General features: G+C 35.3%; 1 protein-coding gene across 18 annotated transcripts in view; it reads right to left on the bottom strand.

The window, feature by feature from the left end:
• Window positions 1–21,882, bottom strand: part of TRDN (triadin) — a 382,659-nt gene that overhangs the window by 328,319 nt on the left and 32,458 nt on the right. For all 18 annotated transcript variants that reach the window (XR_008505375.2, XM_054505540.2, XM_054505539.2 and 15 more), the window contains exon 2: window positions 9,981–10,190. Coding sequence is in view for 17 of the 18 variants with exons in the window: in XM_054505540.2 (XP_054361515.1) it covers window positions 9,981–10,190 (210 nt within the window). In the remaining variant the exon portion in view is untranslated. The remainder of the gene's footprint in view (window positions 1–9,980; window positions 10,191–21,882) is intronic.

Genomic DNA, 21,882 nt, shown 5'->3' on the forward strand with positions numbered 1-21,882 from the left:
GTTACTACTGTTCTGTGTCTTTGCTTATTTGTTGTTGTTTTTTTTTCTTTGTTTGCTTGTTAGATATGCTTAGCAAATAACTTCTGTTTAGGTCATACAAATTTTATTGAACAAGAAGTGTCAGGCGGCAAACAGGGCAACAGGATCATTTAAATGAATAAGACAATCCTTTCCTTTGAGATGCTTAAAGTCCAATCAAGGAAACCGACCTTTAAAAATTATTTTAAATGTGAATACTAACATTATCCGTATCATCATAAACTAATACTTTATAAAGAAATACTATGCTCATTACTCAGCATTCAGAGTGTAAAAAATGTTATCACCCTTTCCTTTATTTCCTTATTTATTCATTCATTCTTTCACCTAAACATTCTTCCAAAGGTTTGTTGAACTCATACTTTGTACTAAACACTTCTAAGCACTTGAAAAATCAAGTAAATGAAATAAAGCCATTTTCTTACAATCCTAACAAGTCAGTGGAGAAGAGAGATTTTAAATAAATAATCACACCCTGGGGTGCCTGGGTGGCTCAGTCTGTTAAGCCTCCAACTCTTGATTTTGGCTCAGGTCATGATGCTATGGTTGTGGGATGGAGTCCCTCCTTGGGCCCTGTGTTCAGTGCAGAGTCTGCTTGTCTCTCTCTTTCTCTGCTCCTCCCCCTGCTCGCTCTCTTTATCTCTAAAATAAATAAATAAAATCTTCAAAAAAATAATCACACCCAATTAAATATATACAACTTGTAAATAAATGCTATGAGTAAAGAGTAAATAATATAATGAGGAAGTAGGACAAAGTGACTTGATTTACATTGAAAGTTCAGGCAAGGTTTTTGTAAGGAAGTGAATTTAAGCATAGCACTGAAAGATGTATAATAGCCTATCCATCAAAAATTTGGGTGTTAACAGATGGTATGATTTATAATTGTATCCATCTACATGGATAAATTTATAAATGCAACATAAGGCCCCATTTGGTAAGGTTCAAACGAGTGGTATAGAACACTGGTATCAAACTTTTGGATTTTTTGACCTTGAAATTCACCACCAGCAAAAACCTGGAACCTAACATCAAATTACCAACTTTTTATTTGATAGAAGAATGTCATTTAAAAACGGTGACAGAAATAATATCTGTAATTATCATCATTTCCAAAAAGAATTTTAAGACTAAAAATGTAGGCACCATAAAGTTAAGAATACTTCTTTAAAATAAATAAATTTTTCTTTATTTTTTTCCTCATTTCATGAAGAAGCAACAAATTTCGATTAGGATCTGGAAATCACTGGACTATGGAAACTTCTGCTTCCTTGATGTGTTTATAAGCGGGCTGGATTCGGGTAATGAAATATATCCTTTTAGATGTAGTGACCAAGAGGACCAAACAAGCCTGGGGCATTGAACAGAAAAGTAGGATTTGAGATAAGCCTTGAAGCAGAATGAGAATCACACAAAATGTCAACTATACTTGAAAACTCAGTGCACATGAGAAATGAGAAAGTCTAAAATGTTGCATTTAGTGTCTCGGTCTTCCAAGTCTCCTAAAATGTGATAACATATTCATATACAGACAGTCACATAGACATCTCTCTACACTTACACACACGCACATGCACAAATGTACATATATACATAACCATTAAATGTTAAATTTATACATTCTGATTGGCTTTGGGTCTTCCCTGAATCATTTTACTACTTACTCTACACTCACAGCCTGACAAACAGCGCACCTGCTTAACTGGGCTAAGTGCCAGAAAAAAAAATCAGGGAAATTAATTTCCAAGAGCAGTACATAAATGGCACACCTCATTAGAAAATCTATTTAAAAGGCACATCAGGAGATGTCTGCAAGACTTTCATAAGAAATTGATGCTTCTTACCATCATGTCCTTGCTGGCTTTCTTCTCAGATTACTGATCTTCCTTACCAGTAATAAGATTCAAATTCAAGTTATGCTTAATGAATGTCTCCTATGTGCCAGGCACGTATGTTTTACATAGATTAGCTTATCTAATTCTTATAAAATTGTTTTGAAATAAGTATGTGGAATGCATGCAAAAATTACCAAATGTGCTTCTTTGAGACCTCCTGGTACAATCATATAATGATTTTTCCTTCTTATGGATAAGGATGCTAATGAATTATGAGCCTTGTTCTTAGGCAAGAAAAGCCAGGAGTTACTACAATTTATTCCTGTACCTTCTGACCTAGAGGAAAATCATTAATATCTACTAATGCCTGAGTTTGTAGTGATCTCTTCAGAAATCTTATTTTTTGCATTTATTGTTTAGAGAGAAAAAGTTGTCTCTTTATAAATAAGGCAGACAAGTTTGTAAGGAATTTCAGACAAAGCCCACAAATTCTGATCCTGAAAGAGTTATTAAATCATCAGGGCACCCCTCTGTTTTCCGAAAGAGCTTCCTGGCTGAGTCTGCAGAAGCTTGAGGGCAAGGCCACCAGCAGACTTTATGATCCTCTGGCCTCAGTTAATAAAAAAGCAACATTGCCCTGCACTAACTACTTACCCCCCAATTTGGCCTTTTTGAAGACTCATCTGCCAGAAGAAAAGTAAAGACAAGATGGATAGTATCTGGATGGTCTGAATCTTGGTTTCTCCCTGTTGTCCTGAGGTAAGCATTAACAGCTCTCATTTTCACTCTCACAAGTATCCTGTTTTTAGATAAGTTATATACAGTCATCCTATGTGATGGCTTTGTATGCTCTTAGATCACTAAACTGGAACTACATTTCCCAGAATTCCCTAACGTGTAAGGTCTAGGTAACAGTTGGGCACAAGAGAAATTTGCATGAGCTTTAGAAAGCAAAACAGAAGTATTAGTCGCTATTTATTTTCTGAAGGTTGGTGTAGGGCAGGTGCTGTTGCAGCTCATGCACATTATCGCCCATATGCTGGCTGACCTTGACAGGTGGCAGCAGCCGGTTGCATGTTCTCCAGCTCCCACTGGACCGCCTCCTTCAGCATCTCCAAATCCTGGCCAGGTGCTGCAGTTCCATCGTGGAAGGCACCAATTTATCTTGAGCTCACCCACATCATTGTAATTTGAGGTGGTAAGAGTCAAATAAGGGTTCCAGTTTGTCCTTGTCAATTCCAGTTGGTCCTTAGTCTTCCCTATTCTATTTCCATCTGCCCTTTTCAATGACAGGGTTCAGGATATGCTTCCCCAAATACAGCACCTTGGCATATTGAATGTTTTCAGCTAGAAGAATTTGAGAAATGACATGTGCAAGAAGGACTTTCTGACCTTCCCCTGAAGCAGGTCATAAAATTCTCCTGAGGAACGTATCCTCCCTAAATGCAGAGGAAAGGAATATCCTTATTTCCAAGATGCCCAGAGGAATCTGAATGAATGGCCCTTGCTGTTTCCCTCAATTTATGGCACTTAGCTCATACTCTTTTTGTCCTGTCACATTTTCCCCCCACTTTCTCCTTTTCATATAACCTAGCATAAAAATGCTTGGGCTTAACTGCTTCTTAAGGTCTTCCTTTCTTTATGAAGGCTCCTGTGTCTCATAAAACTTACATTAAATAAATCTGAATGCTTTTCTCTTGTTAATTTACCTTTTGTTAGAAGGGCCCCAGCCAACATTTTAGAAAGGTGGAGGAAAAACGTATTTTTCCTCTCCTGCACCAACTTCCACTCTACTGACCCATGACCTATTGCCAGATACACTTCAGTAGCCCTACCTAGACTGCTAATCAACTCTCATGAATGCATAAGCCATATATTAAATCTTCTATTCTATATCACTCATAGTAACTCTACTCTGATCAAATTCTGACAGATATACCATATTACTTTTGGATAGTGTTTGAACTTTATTTTTAGGAAGAAAATGAAGGGTAGGTGAAATCTCTTTTCTAGTATCTGGTTTTGGTGTTTCTTTTTGTTTGTTTGTTTGTTTGTTGATGTCCTAAAATTTGTCTCATTTGATAGGAAGAAGCAAAGTCACAAATTTTGCTGACCAGAAAGCAAGGTGCTATTCCCATTTCACAGGCAAGGACACCACGTTCCTAGTCATGTTAGCTTGTAGGTTATAGAGCTGTAGAATGAACTCAAGTCTTCTGAAAGAAGCAATAAAAGCCAATTCTACATATGCCTCACAGGTAGATTATTTGGGTACATCATATCAAATTCAGAAAATTAGGAAGTGTGAAGGTTGCCTAGAAGAGAATCATTATTCTCAATCCAGTACAGTATTCACTTATTCTCTATGAACAACTTCATAATGACTTAAAAGTACTTACCTACTTTTCTAAAGTGCTGGAGAGTAATTTAGAGCCCAGGGACAGCTGCCCTGTCTGGTCTTCAGAGCTATTCCCAGTATGCTTTCTTTTATCACTAACCTTGTATTAACAATACATATTTCAAAGACATTATGTAATGCAAAAGACTCGTAATATTAATCCTTAGTAAATATTTGAAATATATCAATTAAAAAATAACGTTATAACATAAGAGTACAATTTACATTTTGACAGTCTTATTGAAGCAAATTATTTTTTTTCTGTGAAGAATCAACATAAAAAAGGCAAGTTAGAATTTACTAAATGGAGAAAAGAAATTAAAATTTTAATATGAATGTATATATCCCATGCAACCAATGGTTAATATGAGTTACAGGTTTTATGCTGTAATCATACAGTCTTTGAACTTATATTATTTTGGTTTCAGAAATTGCACATTCAAACCTGAATTAGCAAAAAGTATTTGCACTTCTTATTTGAAGAATTTATATATGTGTTCTTTAGAATTTCAGCTTTGTGATTTTTTTTTCATTTCAAATTCATTTATCTTCCTAGATGTGATCTCCTGATGTCAGTCATTCCAATATATCATTTTTCTTTTTGCACCTATTGTAATCACAATAACATTTTGTCCACTAGAGTATTGTATGGCATTTCCTTATATCTAAGTATTTATCTAAAGATGTATAACTTGGCAAAATAATTTCCTGAGAGTAGAATAGGTGGTGGCCAGCCTTCAAATTGGCCCCTAATGATCACTGCCTGCTGGTATTGATTGAGTTAAGAGAATTATATAAGTGAATGGTCCTAAGAGACCATTATGTAGTCTCTTAGGACAACAAATAGGGCTGAACTGCATAACCAAAAGGATTTTGCAGAACTGACTGTATGTGATTTTCAAGTCTAGATCATAAGAGGTTTTGTGGTTTCTGCCTTGTTCTCTTGGATCTGAGAGCAGTCAGTTGCCATGATGTGAAGACACACCAGCATTAACTTGACAGCCAAATCAATGAGACATCTTGCCAATGGTTCCACTACCACAGAAAATCTTTCAGATGTCTATATCACCAGCCAACTTCTTTACTGCAACCACAAGATATAAACCTTTCCCAAACTCTTGACCTGCAAAAACTGTTTGGCACAATAAACATTTATTGTTGTTTTAAACCACTTATTTTTTTTTAAGATTTTATTTATTTATTTGAGAGAGAGAGAGAATAAGAGAGAGAGCATGAGAGGGGGAGGGTCAGAGGGAGAAGCAGACCCCCCGCCGAGCAGGGAGCCCGATGCGGGACTCGATCCCGGGACTCCAGGATCATGACCTGAGCTGAAGGCAGTCGCTTAACCAACTGAGCCACCCAGGCACCCTAAGCCACTTATTTTTGAAGTAATTTATTATGTAGCAATGGATGACCATTACAAAATATGACAAGTAACATTTCATCTTATAAGCATATTTTATTATTTTTAATTCTGATTTTATAAATGTATTAATTTTTAAAGTTGGTCAAAAATGGATGAAATAAAAATTTTATGATATTTTTTCTTCATAATATAAGAAATTATTTCAAAATCAAAATGTCAACATTATGTATCCTGTAAGAAATGGATAGCAGAATACTTAGTACATGACAGGCACTCACATACAGATGAATAAGACAGTCCCTTCCTCAGATACGTTTAAGTTTCTGAGTGAAACAGACAAGGAAAGAGATACTGATAATACAGTGTGTTAACTGCTGTGAATACAGCTACCCGTAAGGTACTAAGGGAATGAAAGCACAGTGCAGTGAATTTTTCTTAGGAAATCTGAGACTGTTTCACCAAAAAAGGGGTAAGTCTTAAAGGATGAATTCATCCTTCAAGAAAATGGAGGAATGAATCTTTATTAGTGATATTAATATCTATGCCATGCTTGTGATAAAGCAGGTTCTGTTCTAAGCACTTCAAATATATTCACTTATATAATTCTCTTAACAATTTTATTACATAGCTACTATTATTGTCCCCACTTTATAGATGATGAAACTGAGGCAAAGAGAGGCTAAATGATTTACCCAATATCACACAGGTAGGAAGTTGTAAGATCTGGATTTAATACCAGGGAAACCCAGCACCAGAGTTCACATTTTTAACTAATTTACTACACTTTCTGGTTGGGGGGGTTGGGCAGAGGATGGTATGAGCAGAGGCAAGGAAAAGTGAGAATATATGTGTTCCTAGGGAAAGAAAGCAGGGAAAAGCAATAGTAAGGTTGGCTAGAAATCAGGTTGCATGAGCTGAATTACAAGATGAAAAGAGAGAGCTAAGCCAAGGACTTGAGTTTCATGCCAAAGAATTTATACTTTGGCAATAGGAAATACTTGGTGAAATTTATGTTTTATGAAGATACCTTTGGAGCAACAGTTAAGGGGAGAGACTGGAAGAGGGAGGCAAGAAAAATTGCATTAGTGCCTCAACAGAGAATCAAGGTCTGAAATGTAATAATGGAGACAGCGGTAACCAGAGAAGGGAGGGGATTCATGAGACATATGAGAGTTAGCTGGCATCCAGTGTGGTGATTGGTCATGTCCAGCAGACTTAAAAGATGACTTGCAGGTTTCTTTTTGTGGGGAATGGATAGATGGTTAGGTCACTAATAAATATAGGAAACTGGTGGAGGAGGCCTCACACAGAAGATGTGCCTAATAAACACTCCTTGAAAGAAGAAATGAAGTAGCAGTAATACAGAGGTTATTTTTTTTCCCCCGTGAGATGAAATACCAGTAACATAGGCATTATCAATAACACCTAATTACAGTAGTCCAAGGAAGCTCTACCATGGATTGTAAGTTATGTCTTACATGTAAGTAATCTAATCTGAAAGTCTAATTACAGGTAGCTGCTCATTTTATAAAATAATTGAGAACAAATTCCTTGCAATAGTAATTCCTGTGGTGTACTTATTAAATTATTAACTTTATAAATATGAGATTTACAAGCAATTCTTAAAATATATCTATTGTAAAACTTAAAGAACTGTATTTTACAATCATACTTGGTTCCAAAATGTAAATGAATGAAATTCTAGAAAAGGAAAGAATAGACAAAATATCACCATTGATACAGGCTCAAGGGAAATAAAATCATCTAGAGTCATATAACCAAGTTTTCACTTAAAACTCTAGGTCATAGTTTTATATTATAGACATTTCAATTGAATATCCTTTTAAAAGCCTCCATTACAAGGTTCCTCAAAAAGTTGAAAAGAGAGCTACCATATGATCCAGCAATTGCACTACTGGGTTTTTACCCCAAAGATACAAATGTAGGGATCCGAAGGGGTACATGCACCCCAATGTTTATAGCAGCAATGTCCACAATAGCCAAACTGTGGAAAGAGCCAAGATGTCCATAGACAGATGAATGGATAAAGAAGATGTGGTATATATATATAATGGAATATTATGCAGCCATCAAAAAGAATGAGATCTTGCCATTTGCAACGATGTGGATGGAATTGGAGGGTATAATGCTGAGCGAAATAAGTCAAACAGAGAAAGACATGTATCATATGACCTCACTGATATGAGGAATTCTTAATCTCAGGAAACAAACTGAGGGGTTGCTGGAGTGGGGGGGTGGGGTGGGAGGGATGGGGTGACTGGGTGATAGACATTGGGGAGGGTGTGTGCTCTGGTAAGCGCTGTGAATTGTGCAAGACTGTTGAATCTCAGATCTGTAGCTCTGAAACAAATAATGCAATATATGTTAAGAAAAAAAAAAAAAGAAGGTAGCAGGAGGGGAAGAATGAAGGGGGGGAAATTGGAGGGGGGGACGAACCATGAGAGATGATGGACTCTGGAAAACAAACTGAGGGTTCTAGAGGGGAGGGGGGTGGGAGAATGGGTTAGCCTGATGATGGGTATTAAAGAGGGCATGTTCTGCTTGGAGCACCGGGTGTTATGCACGAACAATGAATCATGGAACACTACATCTAAAACTAATGATGTAATGTATGGTGATCAACATAACAATAAAAAAAATTTTTAAAAAGCCTCCATTACACAGTATACACAAAGTATTACTTATTTAGAGAAGAGGTTCACAGTTCTGGATAGTGTTTTTCTTTCATTGACATCATGGAACTTATCTCTACCTGTTAGATAATGCTCACTTTAGCAGTTACCAATGGTACTGCAGGAAGAATCATCTCAATCTCACCGCCATGTCAATAAACCCAAATGATCCAGTTCTATGACTTCACAATATTTATACTTATATTTCTTTCAGTGTAGCCATTGCTTGGCACATATAGTAGGTTTTTGATAAATAATTGCTGAATGAGTATAATAGCATAATAAGAAGTAGAGGAGGGGCTCCTGGGTGGCTCAGTCGTTAGGCGTCTGCCTTAGGCTCAGGTCATGGTCCCAGGGTCCTGGGATCTAGTCCCGCATCAGGCTCCCTGCTCCGCAGGAAGCTGGCTTCTCCCTCTCCCACTCTCCCTGCTTGTGTTCCCTCTCTCACTGTGTCTTTCTCTGTCAAATAAATAAATAAAATCTTTAAAAAAAAAAAAAAGAAGTAGAGGATCCATGACTGTACAGAATGCAATTTATAGTCTTTATAGTTTCTGGTTCCTACTGATTCCACTCCCATTGGAGAAAGAAAATGGGAAGTGGGGGTGGGGGTGAATGGTGCAAATATGTAGGAGCACATTAAGAGTTTAATGAAATGGTTTTTCTTGTGGTAAAAAACATAAATTTATTCATCTATTTATTTAATATTTATTATACACCTGACTGAGTCCTTCCCTTAAGGAACTCACAGTCAATAGAGCATGTCAGATGTGGAAATAGACAAATATAAATTTTTTTTTTAAGATTTTATTTATTTATATGACAGAGAGAGACAGCGAGAACAGGAACACAAGCAGGGGGAGTGGGAGAGGGAGAAGCAGGCCTCCCGCCGAGCAGGGAGCCCGATGTGGGACTCGATTCCAGGACCCTGGGATCATGACCTGAGCCAAAGGCAGACGCTTAACGACTGAGCCACCCAGGCACCCTAGACAAATATAATTTTAAAAGTGTTAAAATACCTTGAACAAAGAGATAAACAGTATACTCAAAAGATTGAATAAGGCCATAATGAAAATCTGTCTTTCCTCACTTGCATTATTCCTGTTTTACTCCAAACCCGTAAGAACACATGGCCACTCAAGATGTAGTATCTCATTACAAGTAATTCTGGGAAAATCCTTTTCACACTCTTTATTTTCAGGAACTCAAAATAGGATGTTTTGATGGGAGGAGCAAAGAAAATGTCTGGAAAGGAAGCTTGGAGCCAGATGGTAGAGGGACTTAAAAATGCTTTACACAACTTCCCACTTGTCCAAAAGTTTTTTATTTGGTTTGGTTTGGTTTAAAATTGATAAAGTCTCTGTTCCCAAACCAAATCTCCACATGAAAAACTTTTTAATCATTATCTTCATGAAACAACATTCAGCTTGTGTTCGGCATTACAAATATGGAACTATATTTCGTTTGAAATCACTGACTACAACAGGCAAAGAAGAATAGAAGGAAATGGGGAAGAAAGAAACCAGACTTCACTGAAATGTAGGCAGTTTGTGGGGCGCTTTACTTCTCACATGAAGGTGAGATGAAAAGAAACGAAGACGGGAGGGAAGAACATTGCTTCTTTTCATCCAATACCCACATTTCATGGATCTTACCTGAAAAGTTTTTGTAATCCACTAGGTCAAACATAACAACAGCAACAGCTGACCATGTGATTATCAGAGCAATGACTAGAAGCCAGGCTGCTGGGGAGCTGAATGTTGTCACTATGTCCTCTGTGACTGTCCTCTTCAGCACTTTTCCAGGGGATTTGGGCACCGATCCATTTTTGCTGTCGATCACAGTTGTGGTAGTCGATGCATTTCCTAATCCAACATTCAGAAAGAAGAATTACAGTTGGAACTTCCTGTCAAATGTTGATGACCAAAAAACCCCACACAGATTATATAAGTATATTTCAGTTGTTTGTACCATTTTCTATAGTAGAGCACACCTCTTTAGTGGCAGGGCCACACTTTCTGCCCCCTACCCCAGTATTTATCCTCGACTCTGAAATCCACATGCCCTAGTGATTAGCATTGCTCCTCTCCTAAGCGCTGTAAGTAATACCATGGAAGCCACAAACTTTGTCATCACCTTCAATCATTTTTTACTTCTCCCTTACCACCTCCTACATCCACTACCATCATAGGCAATGGGTTTTTGGTCAAATTGTTTTTTAACACCTTTTTCCTTTATTTAGGTTCGTATGTCTGTTCTGAATGCAAGCAAAAACGTTTCCTCTGGGGGAGAAACAAAATCAATGATAAAGTAGTTCAAATGGATGAAATCCTTTTTTGATATCCTGGTTTAACTGGACAATTGACCCTTCTATTGACCCCATTCATTTTTATTTGAGAAGGGGCACAGAAGATCTTCTGTGGAAAGATGTTGGAAAATCTTACTATATCCAATAAACTTTTTATTCCTGCTTTCAAAGGTCTACATGTTTATGGGAGAAAATTAAAAAAAATATTAAAAAATAGCAAAATAAATAATCACTTATAATCTCATGACCCAGAAACAACTTTTCGCATGTTGTTCTACTTATACCTACTTTTTTGTACATACATATAAATATATAAATATGTTTTATTTGTTTTTGAAGTCATCATCACTCTTTCTGTTATGTTTGGTACTAGGCAATATATTATAAACATGTTCTCTTGCCGGATGTGTTCCATAAAATACCACTTAAGTGGCTGCATGGCATGTCACTTCATGGCTATGCATAATTTAGTCAAAAAGCTTTCTACCTTGGGACATGGCAGAATTTTTCTCAGCACATTAATAATTTTTATGTTAGGAGACTTTCCTAAATATAGAATTTCTGGGACAAATAGCATCACTTTTACATCTTATGAGAGTATATATATGTATTTGAAAATTAGTATTTTTTGAAATTTTTACATGCCAGGAGTCTCTGTTTTCTTATCCTTGACAATACTGGGTGTTACCAGTGTTCAAACTATTTGCAATCACATAGGAAGAAAATTCTGCTTCATTTGTAATTCTTTGATTACTAGAGATGAGCTTTTTGTATACTTATTTTCCCTTTACATATTTTATCTTGTGAAATTTTTTGTTTGCTTTTCTGTAAACCACCTCCATTTGGTGGTTTAAAAAACTGTATACACATATACATGTGCCCAATCATATGTATGTATATATTTTTACATATGTATATGTATATATAAATATCTATGTGTATGCATGTATATGTATTTATACATATTTACACATTTATACTCATTGCAAGAGTGTATTCATGTATGTATATACACAAACACACACATATGATAGGAAAATTTTATCTGATCTTAAGTTGCAATTTTTCCCCTCAACTTTTTACCTCTTTCTTTTTTTTTTAAGATTTATTTTACTTATTTGAGAGAGAGAGAGGGTGCAAGCCAGGGTGAGGGAGGGGCAGAGGGAGAAGGAGAGAGAAACTTACGCAGACTGCACACTGAAGTGTGGAGCCTGACACAGGGCTCGATCTCACGACCCTGAGATTACCACCTGAGCTGAAACCAAGACTCGGATGCTTAACTGACTATGCCGCCCAGGTGCCCCTGCCTCTTTCTTTTTGAGGTGTTTTTATATACAGAGCAACCGCTTAAAAATTTTGTAACTCTTTCATTTTATTTCTGCAAAGTTGCTGCCTTTGTATGACTAGCAAGTTCCTCTCAATGGAGAATAGGCATATCTAATTATATTGACAATCCTGGACTCCTAGAAAGTTAACTCCAGGGGTAACTTAGAAATCATCTGAAACAACTGTATCATGTTACATTTAAGAGCAATTCAAAACCAAGCAGAATATTCAAGTGACTCTCATAGCATTTTCAATCCCAAATTACACAGATAAGTATATATTGAATACTAAAGAGAAAAAAAATCTCTATTTTTCCAAATTGAACTATTCTAAAAATATTCCAATATTTTTGCCAGAATCACAGCTTAACAACATATTTCATATATTTTAAATATGGGCCACATTATCGATAATAATTTAAGAATTGCATATCAAAAAAGGAAATTTTATTAATCATCTTCTAATATGCACAATTAACTATTTTCTTTTTCTTCTTCTTTTTTTTTTTTTTTTTGAGGGGAGGTTCAGGGACAATGGGAGAGGGAGAGAGAGAATCTTAAGCAGGTTCCACGCCCAGTGCAGAGCCGGATGGGGCTCGATTTCAGAGCCCTGAGATCATGACCTGAGCCAAAATCAAGAGTCTGATGTTTAACCAACTGAGCCACCCAGGCACCCCAACAATTAACCATTTTCAATTTTAGTTTTTACCTCTAAATTACATTTTCAAACTAAAAAAAACAAACTCCAAATTTTCATACTCCTTTGACACTTCGCACAAAATAAATTTCACCTAACCGGAAAGATTACTTGTAGTTACTTTTAGAATGTGCTAAATAATAGCTGAAAGGTTTTAGTATTTTCAAACTGAAGGGAATTGTTTGTACACCTTGAAGGCCTCAGAGTGGAATTAAAGTGTTCCTTTCGATCTTTCAACCTCTTTCTCTACGTTGTACAATTTTTCCTTTCAGTAGGTCTAGATTTTTCATGGAAACAGTAAAGCAAAACAGGTCTGCCACAAGTTTTATAGACAGGAGAGAGAGAGATGGAGATTAACTTCCTGGCTAGAAGGTCACTACTGCCCCTCACCTCTGAGTGAAAAACTTCTATACCTGAGGAATGAGGTTAGTGAGACTTGACTTACAGGTTTATGATGGTTGAGAAATTGCTTGGCAAATTTCCTGCTACATCGAATTATTCAATAAATGGCAATACAACAGCTACTAAACTATATCTTCGTTATTATCAACATCACCATCATCGTTAATTTTACTGCCCCCTCTGCAGCTAGTACAAGCATTACTAAAATGGTAAAGAAAGGCCAGAAGGGCAAGATTAGCCTCAAAAACAAAGGTGGAAGTTGAAAGACTAATTCTTCAATAAATGCAGGCATTTTTTTAAATTTAATAAGCGTGTCTGTTAGGCTAAGATATTTTCAGGGAGTCAAAATGGGATGTTATGACTCCTTCAATGACTTTCTTAATCAACTAATTTACTTCTTGTGATAGACAAGAAGGACACTGTAATTTATTCATATTAATGGAGAATGTTATGCCCCATTAACAAATCAAGAGAGATGATCTATAACAAATAAAGTTATTTTGTTGCAATTCAAATGTTTACAGTGTCAACAGATTTGTTAAACTAGACAAATTTTGAAACTTCTAACAGCTGTGTACACAGGGTGCTTAGAATTTGAATCCAGTTCATATGAAAATTTTTAGTTATTGGGGGAAGAAATGAAAATATTGCATGCAAAATTAAGTACTTTAGTTAATAAAGTGCTACTTTTTAAATTTGTTTCTTTACCAATAAGTAGTACTATCCTTCTCTTGATAAAAATAAGATAAGTGCTATAAAATCCTATCACTGACTAGGAAAAAGAAAATCAAATACATTCAAGTATATATATTAGTGGGTATTAATAATAACCAAACATAATTAATACAACCATTTTTAGGTGACAATAGTAATTTAGCCCCATATTTTTGAGAGATTAAAAAACTGATGAGGGGATCAGTGGGAAAATGACTTAAGATTTTGAAATAATTTTAGGTAGAAATTAACAATAGCAACAACAAATCTCCTTTCTTTTCTGAAAAGCTATGTGAATACATATACCAAGGTCATGAACTCAATTTAGTTGAAATGATAGCAAGATGGAAAAATACCTTTAAAAAACAGATTTCACAGACTGTACTTGAGATGGATCTCAAAGAAGGAAAAATTAGAACGAAATCATATCATATCCTTTCATTGATTTTTGTGCCAAATTTCCATCACTTCTAATGGCAGTTCTGAAAATGGATGAAGGATAGGAGTGCTTCGAAGTGCAATTTAAGATCCAAGTGGGGCTACAAGTGAATCAAACCTTTGGAATAATGATTTGCCGGAGAGTAAGTGAATTATGAGTGTTGAGGAGAGGACCCCTGAAAGTTGATATGTTGCTAATCTCCAGTTTTTTAACCTCTGGAAGACTTCCTGCTACGGCTAGATGGAGAACACCGGAAGAATTGCTTTTGCACTTCAGGTTCAATTCAGTGAACTGGGTTTGAGAGAGTATTTCTGTAGACAATATCATACATACCTGCTTGGTATCCTGAAACCAAAAGAACACATTTACTGGGATTTGATACAAATTAGTTGAATCCTGATCACATTTTCTTTTTTCCTGGTCACATTTTTAAAAAACAAAAAATTTTTAAAGGGACAAGAACTTCTATACATTTTTTTCTTTTTTGATCAGAAAAATGAGAAACCATATAAATTCAGAAAGCAATGCAAGTTCAGTGTTAAAATGAGACCTTCCATATTTAAAAGAACTGATATTATTATGAATCCCAAATTTTATTTCACCTTATAATACTGCCAAAACAATTATGGCACAATATTTTAAATGGATGAAAATGTTAACACTAAATGATTTTTTATTTTTAAAATTTTTTCCTACATGTTTTTGTCTTCACATCCTCAAAATTCCCACTTAAAAATTAATCAAGACTCAAAGATGTTGAAAATAAATTCTGGGTATCCAACTCAGAAGGTAAAACTATAAGCAATTTGAAAATAATTTGAAGGTTATGCTGTTTATGGAAAATTATGTGTTTCCTTCATTATGGAAACACACTAAATTGTACCTTTCATTTTCCACTCAAATTTACTACAGAAACCACACAGAGCCAAGAGGAATAAAATTGAGGGGAAATAAATTGCCTTCTCTGACAGCTGGTCAAGATAAATGTGAAGAACAGAGTATGTAATCTGAGATTATTTAATGTTTGAGAAGTACTTTGAAGATGACAAGAGCTAGTTATTGATATGGTGGAAAAAATGAGAGGTAAATATTACTGAGAAATTCGACATGGGCAATGCTCCTGGAAAGTTGGCATCTCAGAGCAGCTAGGATATGTGGCAGTATTTTCCATGCCTACTTTTTAGTTCCATTCCTTCTGATTTCATACAAATTATTTTGATTGCCAGAAAGCTAGAATCAGCTTCAAAAGAAGTGGGGATCTGGCTGAAAGACCATGTGACTCTGCCCCATAAAGTAAGATTAGGGGCTGCTTATGAGTGATTCCAAAGACCCAGCTTCACAGTCAGGTTAGGCACTGAAGACTAAATCACAAGCCTCCTAAAAGAAGTCACTTAACCTCATCATACCTTATTAATCAGATCAAACTGCCAAGTACACTTGCCTATTATTATTCCTAGGGGAAAATGACAATGCAATCTCTTCCAGGACGCTCAGGAAAGACACCTATATTCTAGAATGGTATAAATAAAATATTACATTCTCATTACATAAAAGCATTAATTCCAAATTTTGCATTCTACTATGTGATGTGGTTTGTGGAGTACTTCAATGCTGTATTTTTCCATCGAAAATTTGAGAACAAAGGACAGAGAAGGAGAATATACTATCAATGGCATTATAAAAATATGTATTATTCCAAAATTATATTAAGAATGTAATTCCCAATTACAAGTAAGAATGACCTTTACTATATTTAAGTGCTCCAGAAAACACATGTAAGTAAGAATTTTGGAGAAACTTTGCTAAGAATATCTTTTGGCAAATAAAGTTGAAAAATGAAAAATTCATCTTTTATCAGTCCTTTGCAGAATATCTATGTATCACAAATATAGACATCGGTGACGATAAAATTATGCTTTTCTACAAGTATATATAAATCGAATGAAAAAGATTTTGAGAGGCAAGATAAACCATGACAATTCACAAAAACAGACTTTGTCAAAATAATCCTAGGTGCTGTAATTGAAATATACATGTTTTATATATTTATGTATATATGTAGTTGATAAACCATAATAAATACCCCTAGAGTAATTTTTAGAAAACTTCAGATTCTAGGCACTTAAAAAAAAAAACACAAAAAAAACTATTCACTCTCTTCCAAGGTAAGAATAGCTTTGTCTCACACCAGAAACAGATATCCTGCCAATTTCAATGAAAGCCCTAAATTGCCACCTTTTCTCCAAGATTTTTGAGATTTGATCATTGTAATGATATTTCAGAGGATAATTTAGCAGCCTAATCTACCTGCAGAGGTGGCCAATATATACTTACTTTTTAGATTAACTAACAATCCTTCCTACCAACCCACTCCCCATACTCTTCCAGCAGAAGAATTTCTTTTTCTAGTAGTGGAACTAGAAAGTGAACCCTCATCTAACTCTCAGCCACAGGACTGGTTCTTTAAAACAAGCCTGACCATTCAGAACACCCTCTTGCCCATGACTGTAAAGGGATGGGCAATCAGAATCCTCCACATTTTTTGTGGAGCTCTTAAATGACACTCTATTTCTGCTAAGGTTGACAAACTGTCTTTTCCTGTATTAACTCTGGTAAGCTCAGTCTTTCTTCCCCTACCTTTTGAACTTTACATTTTCAACTTAGCAGTTTCTACTTTTTCTATAAGTAGTAAACTGAATTTAGAGATGAAGAGCAATGGTGAGTACATAACTAGAGTTCATTTTTTTTTTAAACAAAATGTGTTGAACTCCTAACACATTACAGGTAAAATGCATTGTGTTTTACCAATCCAAAGTGGGCAAGGATTTCTGAGGAATTCCTTTTTTTCTATTTAAGAAAACCCCCCCCAAAAAAACCCTCCACTCTTAAAATCCAACTTCTCTTTTAAGAATTTCAACTCCTTAGTGATATTTATGTGTTCTTTTGAAATAAACACTATTGTTTTTACTTGTGATTATATAAGTTTTTGATAAATACAATGACATAAAATTATCTTGACTTTAGTATACTCTTTTTTTGTTGCTCAGCAAGGCTCTCAGATGAGAGTAAGTCATCTATCTCTTAGTAGCATGTAGTACTTGAGCACTTTTTAGACGGTGAGGTCTGAATAAACAATAAATGTGAAAAACTTCATAAGTTTAGCTAAAGGGAATCAGATTTTAAAAAGTACCATATTAAAAAACCACAATATTTCTGCATATAGAAGGCTTTGCAATATATAGTGACTTCTAACCAGAGAAATATGTTAAATAAAAAGTAAAATATATTTTCATGAGAGATGCAAATGTTCAAATAAGAGATACTTTACTGAAAGAAGTAAAAACATATCTGTGCATCTCATAAGTGGGAAATTTAACTGGTCAAAATAATTCAGGCTCCAACAGATAAGGAAAGACTAGTGGGTTAGAGAAAAAGATGTGCATTTCTTTGACTGAAAAAAGCATATATTTACTAAATAATGTCAATAATTAAGCAGACACCTTTTTTCTAATTAGGCAATTAGCATTAGCATCTGCAATGTTATTAGGGTTGTTGTCTCCAAAAGGTGCAATATCTGGGAGAGATTTCTACAACCAGATCAGGCACAGTAAATGTACAGATGAATAAAAGTGCTGATGGTCAACTTACAAATGCATGATGATGCATCTTCTTAGTCAGTGGGGCCTCCCATAACAAAATACCACAGACTGGATGTCTTAAGAGAAATTTTTTTTTTCTCACAGTTTGGAGGGAAGAAACTCTGGAAGACAGTGCCAGCATAGTCAGATTCTGGTGAGGACTCTCTTCCTGACTTGGAGATGGCTGCCTTCTCACTGTGTCCTCTCATAGCAGAGAGAGAACAAGCAAGCTCTCTACCACCTCCGATTATAAGGAAATTAATCCCATCATTAGGGCTTCACCTTCATGACTTCATCTGAACCTAATTACCTTCCAAAGGCCCTGTCTCCAAATACCATCATGTTGGGGGTTAGAGCTTCAACATGTAAATTTGGGACTGACATGATTCAGTCCATCACATGCATATTTCTATTTGATTATTTAAAAATTGGTCAAATTGGGATGCCTTTGGGGCTCAGTCAGTTAAGTGTCTGCCTTCAGCTCAGGTCATGATCCCAGGGTCCTGGGATCGAGTCCCACATTGGGCTCCTTGCTCAGCGGAGAGCCTGCTTCTCCTTCTGCCTGCCACTCCCCCTGCTTGTGCTCTCTGTCTCTCTCTCTTTCTGACAAATAAATAAATAAAATCTTTTAAAAATTGCTCAAATGAATATTAATATATTTTAAGCTTAATAAGCATAGCTATTTTAATAGAGCTCTATCTTTCATATTAAAATAATGGAAATCATGGCCACGGTCCCTTACTACCCGTACATGCCTAAGTGGCCCAAATCAAAATGTCAGAGGGTACTACATATTGTGAGGTAGTTTAGAGATGGAAATTAATCAACAAGACCCATGAAATCACTTTTTTATAACAATGATTTTGACAGGTTCCATCACACTTATTAAGGAAAATAATCCATTCTCACCTCATGAATGCAGGAAGTCTCATGCAAGAAACGAAGCCATCTTAGGGTCTCTCCAATTTTATAAGTTTGAAGTTTGGGGATGGAATCTACAGAAAGTCTCCCAAATTTTGTGAATTTGGTTTCAGGTAAATAGAAGTTAGACTCTGGTTCTTAGTGAATATGATTTGAACAGGACAGACTTAAGATCCATAAACTATATTCAAGTTCCTTTGAGAAATTAATTTTCTAGCATTTTATGTTTGGGTTGACTCATTTTCTTCCTGGGCCAAATACGCATAATTGAAATGCTTTACCTAGCCCCAGCATTCTTCCTACTAAATTGCCCCATTGTCACTGAATCACAAACTCACTGAAATAGAAAAGGCTTGAGTAATGACATGCTATTTCAATTCAGAAAAAAATACTAAACTCAGTGCTTCAAAATCATTAGCTTTTCATGATTTGTTGATTCTAATGTGTGTTTTTTACTTCCTTTTTCTTAAAGACATTTTCATGGAAATCAACTATTCCTTAAGAATTAATCATCTCCTGCTGCTTTTACCCAATGTAGAGTCATAATCCCACCATTGCAGTGTCACAATAGCTTCTACTTTATTTTCATTAAGAAAGTGTGAGTCTCCCCGTCCCCACACCCCAAAAAAGGCACATGAGATATTCATACTCTTTTCACATAAATGTATTCAGTAATAATAATAAGGACTTCATGTAAAGCTTCTTCTTAAAACTATACTCATAAAATAATGGGTTTCTCACATTCCCATCAGTTACATTCAGGAAATTTAAGAAAATGTAAGAACTAAGATCTAAATTTCTTTCAAGTTTACTTCTCTGGGTGAGTTTTTAGGTAATTGTTTCATGACTCAACCTGGCTTGTTTTTTGATATATTTAAATATAAATAATACTAAACCTATGTTTTCTATTTATAAGGAAATTTCCATCCATTTGTTGGAAAAGCAGTAATAATTTAATAATTTCATCTTTGTCATATATACATGTAAATTAATAAAGATATTTTAGAGTATATAACCATTCATATAGCCAATTTAATATTAATATAACCAATAATAGAGTATATAACCACTAATTTTATTGAGTACCCCAGGGGCTTTTGAAATAAAAGTTGCAAGTAAGTATCCTTATTTTTTTACAACTTTAATTATGAGTAATATAAATTGACACTTTCTATAGTTACTCCAGATTTAATGCTATTGCCATAATATCACTGAAAACAGATCCATAGAATTTCTAAAATTGTCAATAAAGCAAAATATTTAATAATTTTGGTGAGAGAAGACATATACTTAGAATTGAGCACCACTGTACTAGGATATTATTATATTTTGTTTAACTTGAACCCACATCATCACTAAGCCATTTGAAAAGTTTAGAACAGATCAGAATTGTATAGCCAGAGCCTTCATCTTTCTGGATTGAGTCCACATATCTCATGAAGAAAATACCCTATCACATGAAGAAAATGCAGGCAAAAAATCTAGAGGGAGATAAGATTTGCTGTGTTGTTTAAAATCATTTAATCTATAGGAAAAAAGCAGCTTCCTGTGCCTTTCAAAGGACTTCTAAATGAGCTTGAAGCTCCTTTATGCATTTCTGAAAAGAACATTAAGGTATCCATGGTCATATTTTAAAAATGCAAGCAATTAGGTAAACACAAATAATACTTTATACAAATCTTTCTTTTAAGGAGTTCGTGGAGTTTTCGAAACAGCTGATAAAGCTGCACACATCTATAGAATGGAGCAAGTATTCTCATCCTCTTTGATATGAAAGGAAACTGAAACAGGGGAGTTAAAGAGAACCAGTTTTCCGAAGTCTACTCATTACCGAAATATTCAAAGAATTCGTGTTGCTTAGTCCCTAATATTTAATTTGCTGAATTGTTTATCCAAATAGACTTAATATTGATCTTAAATTTTATGTCTGGAAGATGCCACTCATTGACAACTCATAAAAAAGGCTTTGTCTCTGGCCAATTACAGTTCTGAAACAAAACAATTTTAAAAAGCAAAGATAAAAACAAAAAGATAACTAATTGAACTTTTTCTAACTCCTTCACACCCTCAACATTTCAGTTTCAGTTTCACAAGGCAGAAGAGCAGTCATTTTATTGAGTATTCTAGAGATAAAATTATATCCTCAGCACCTCAAAGAGTAAGAAATAAATGGAAAATTAGCACCCTGTCCTCTAAGAGCCTACTTGGTAGTTGAGTCAAGTGGACTCAACTTTGGTATTAGGGCTGCAGACTGGGCGAGAGGAGCCACTTTCCTCAGTCAGTCCAGGGCGACTCCAGGTATTGGGACCATCAGTGTGACAGAGGATGGTGAAATCCCCTTTCCCCTCATTTCAAATAGCTTATCTGAATAGGATTTTACTATTGAAAGACCAGTATTTCTGACATTTAGATCATTCAGAGCAGTTATTTCTATGGAGTGAGCATTTTTATAAGCTTTATTTGACTAAGCTTATTCAAGCATTACTCCTGCATTAGATTAGTATCACCAAGCCATAGCAGATTCCATAAAATAAGCTTTATAAAATTGTGGTTGCCCAATAGCATGCTCTTTTGGAAACTACTAAGCACCCTTCCCTTGAGTAACATAGCTCTAGAGCTATGCGTTACAAGATGTTTGAAATCCAATGTCTCTTTCTACCTTAGAAGAGGAGAAAAGAAATGGAAAACAGTTCAGGAAACTTTTTTTTTTTAATTAAAAAATCACTTTTCCTTTTTAATTTTATAACAAAAGGGAAATGCATTAAATAGCGAAATTTGAATATTAAACTCTTTGGTTCAGCATTAGAGGAGGTTCTTCAAAAATAGCACTGACTCTTTTCCACACCTTACTTCTGATTAAATGTGTTCCTGTAAAAGACTCTACAGGTTGTAAAAAGAATCAGATCATAAATAAGTTTTGCTAAGGCAGTATTCAGGAGAATATAATGGCTAATATTCTAGTCCCAAAACTGATTATAATTATATTGCTTCAGGCTTCTATAGCATCTCTGTTCCAGAGAAACCAAAAATCGTCCCACAAACCAGCCTTTCTGGAGATATATATATATATATCTGTGATTTCATGGGAAAAGCAGTCATTTCAGAAACCACAG

The sequence above is a fragment of the Mirounga angustirostris genome, unplaced genomic scaffold (assembly GCF_029215605.1).
Source record: "Mirounga angustirostris isolate CCGP_5_RB_7025 unplaced genomic scaffold, mMirAng1.0.hap1 SCAF_8, whole genome shotgun sequence".
Taxonomy (NCBI): domain Eukaryota; kingdom Metazoa; phylum Chordata; class Mammalia; order Carnivora; family Phocidae; genus Mirounga; species Mirounga angustirostris.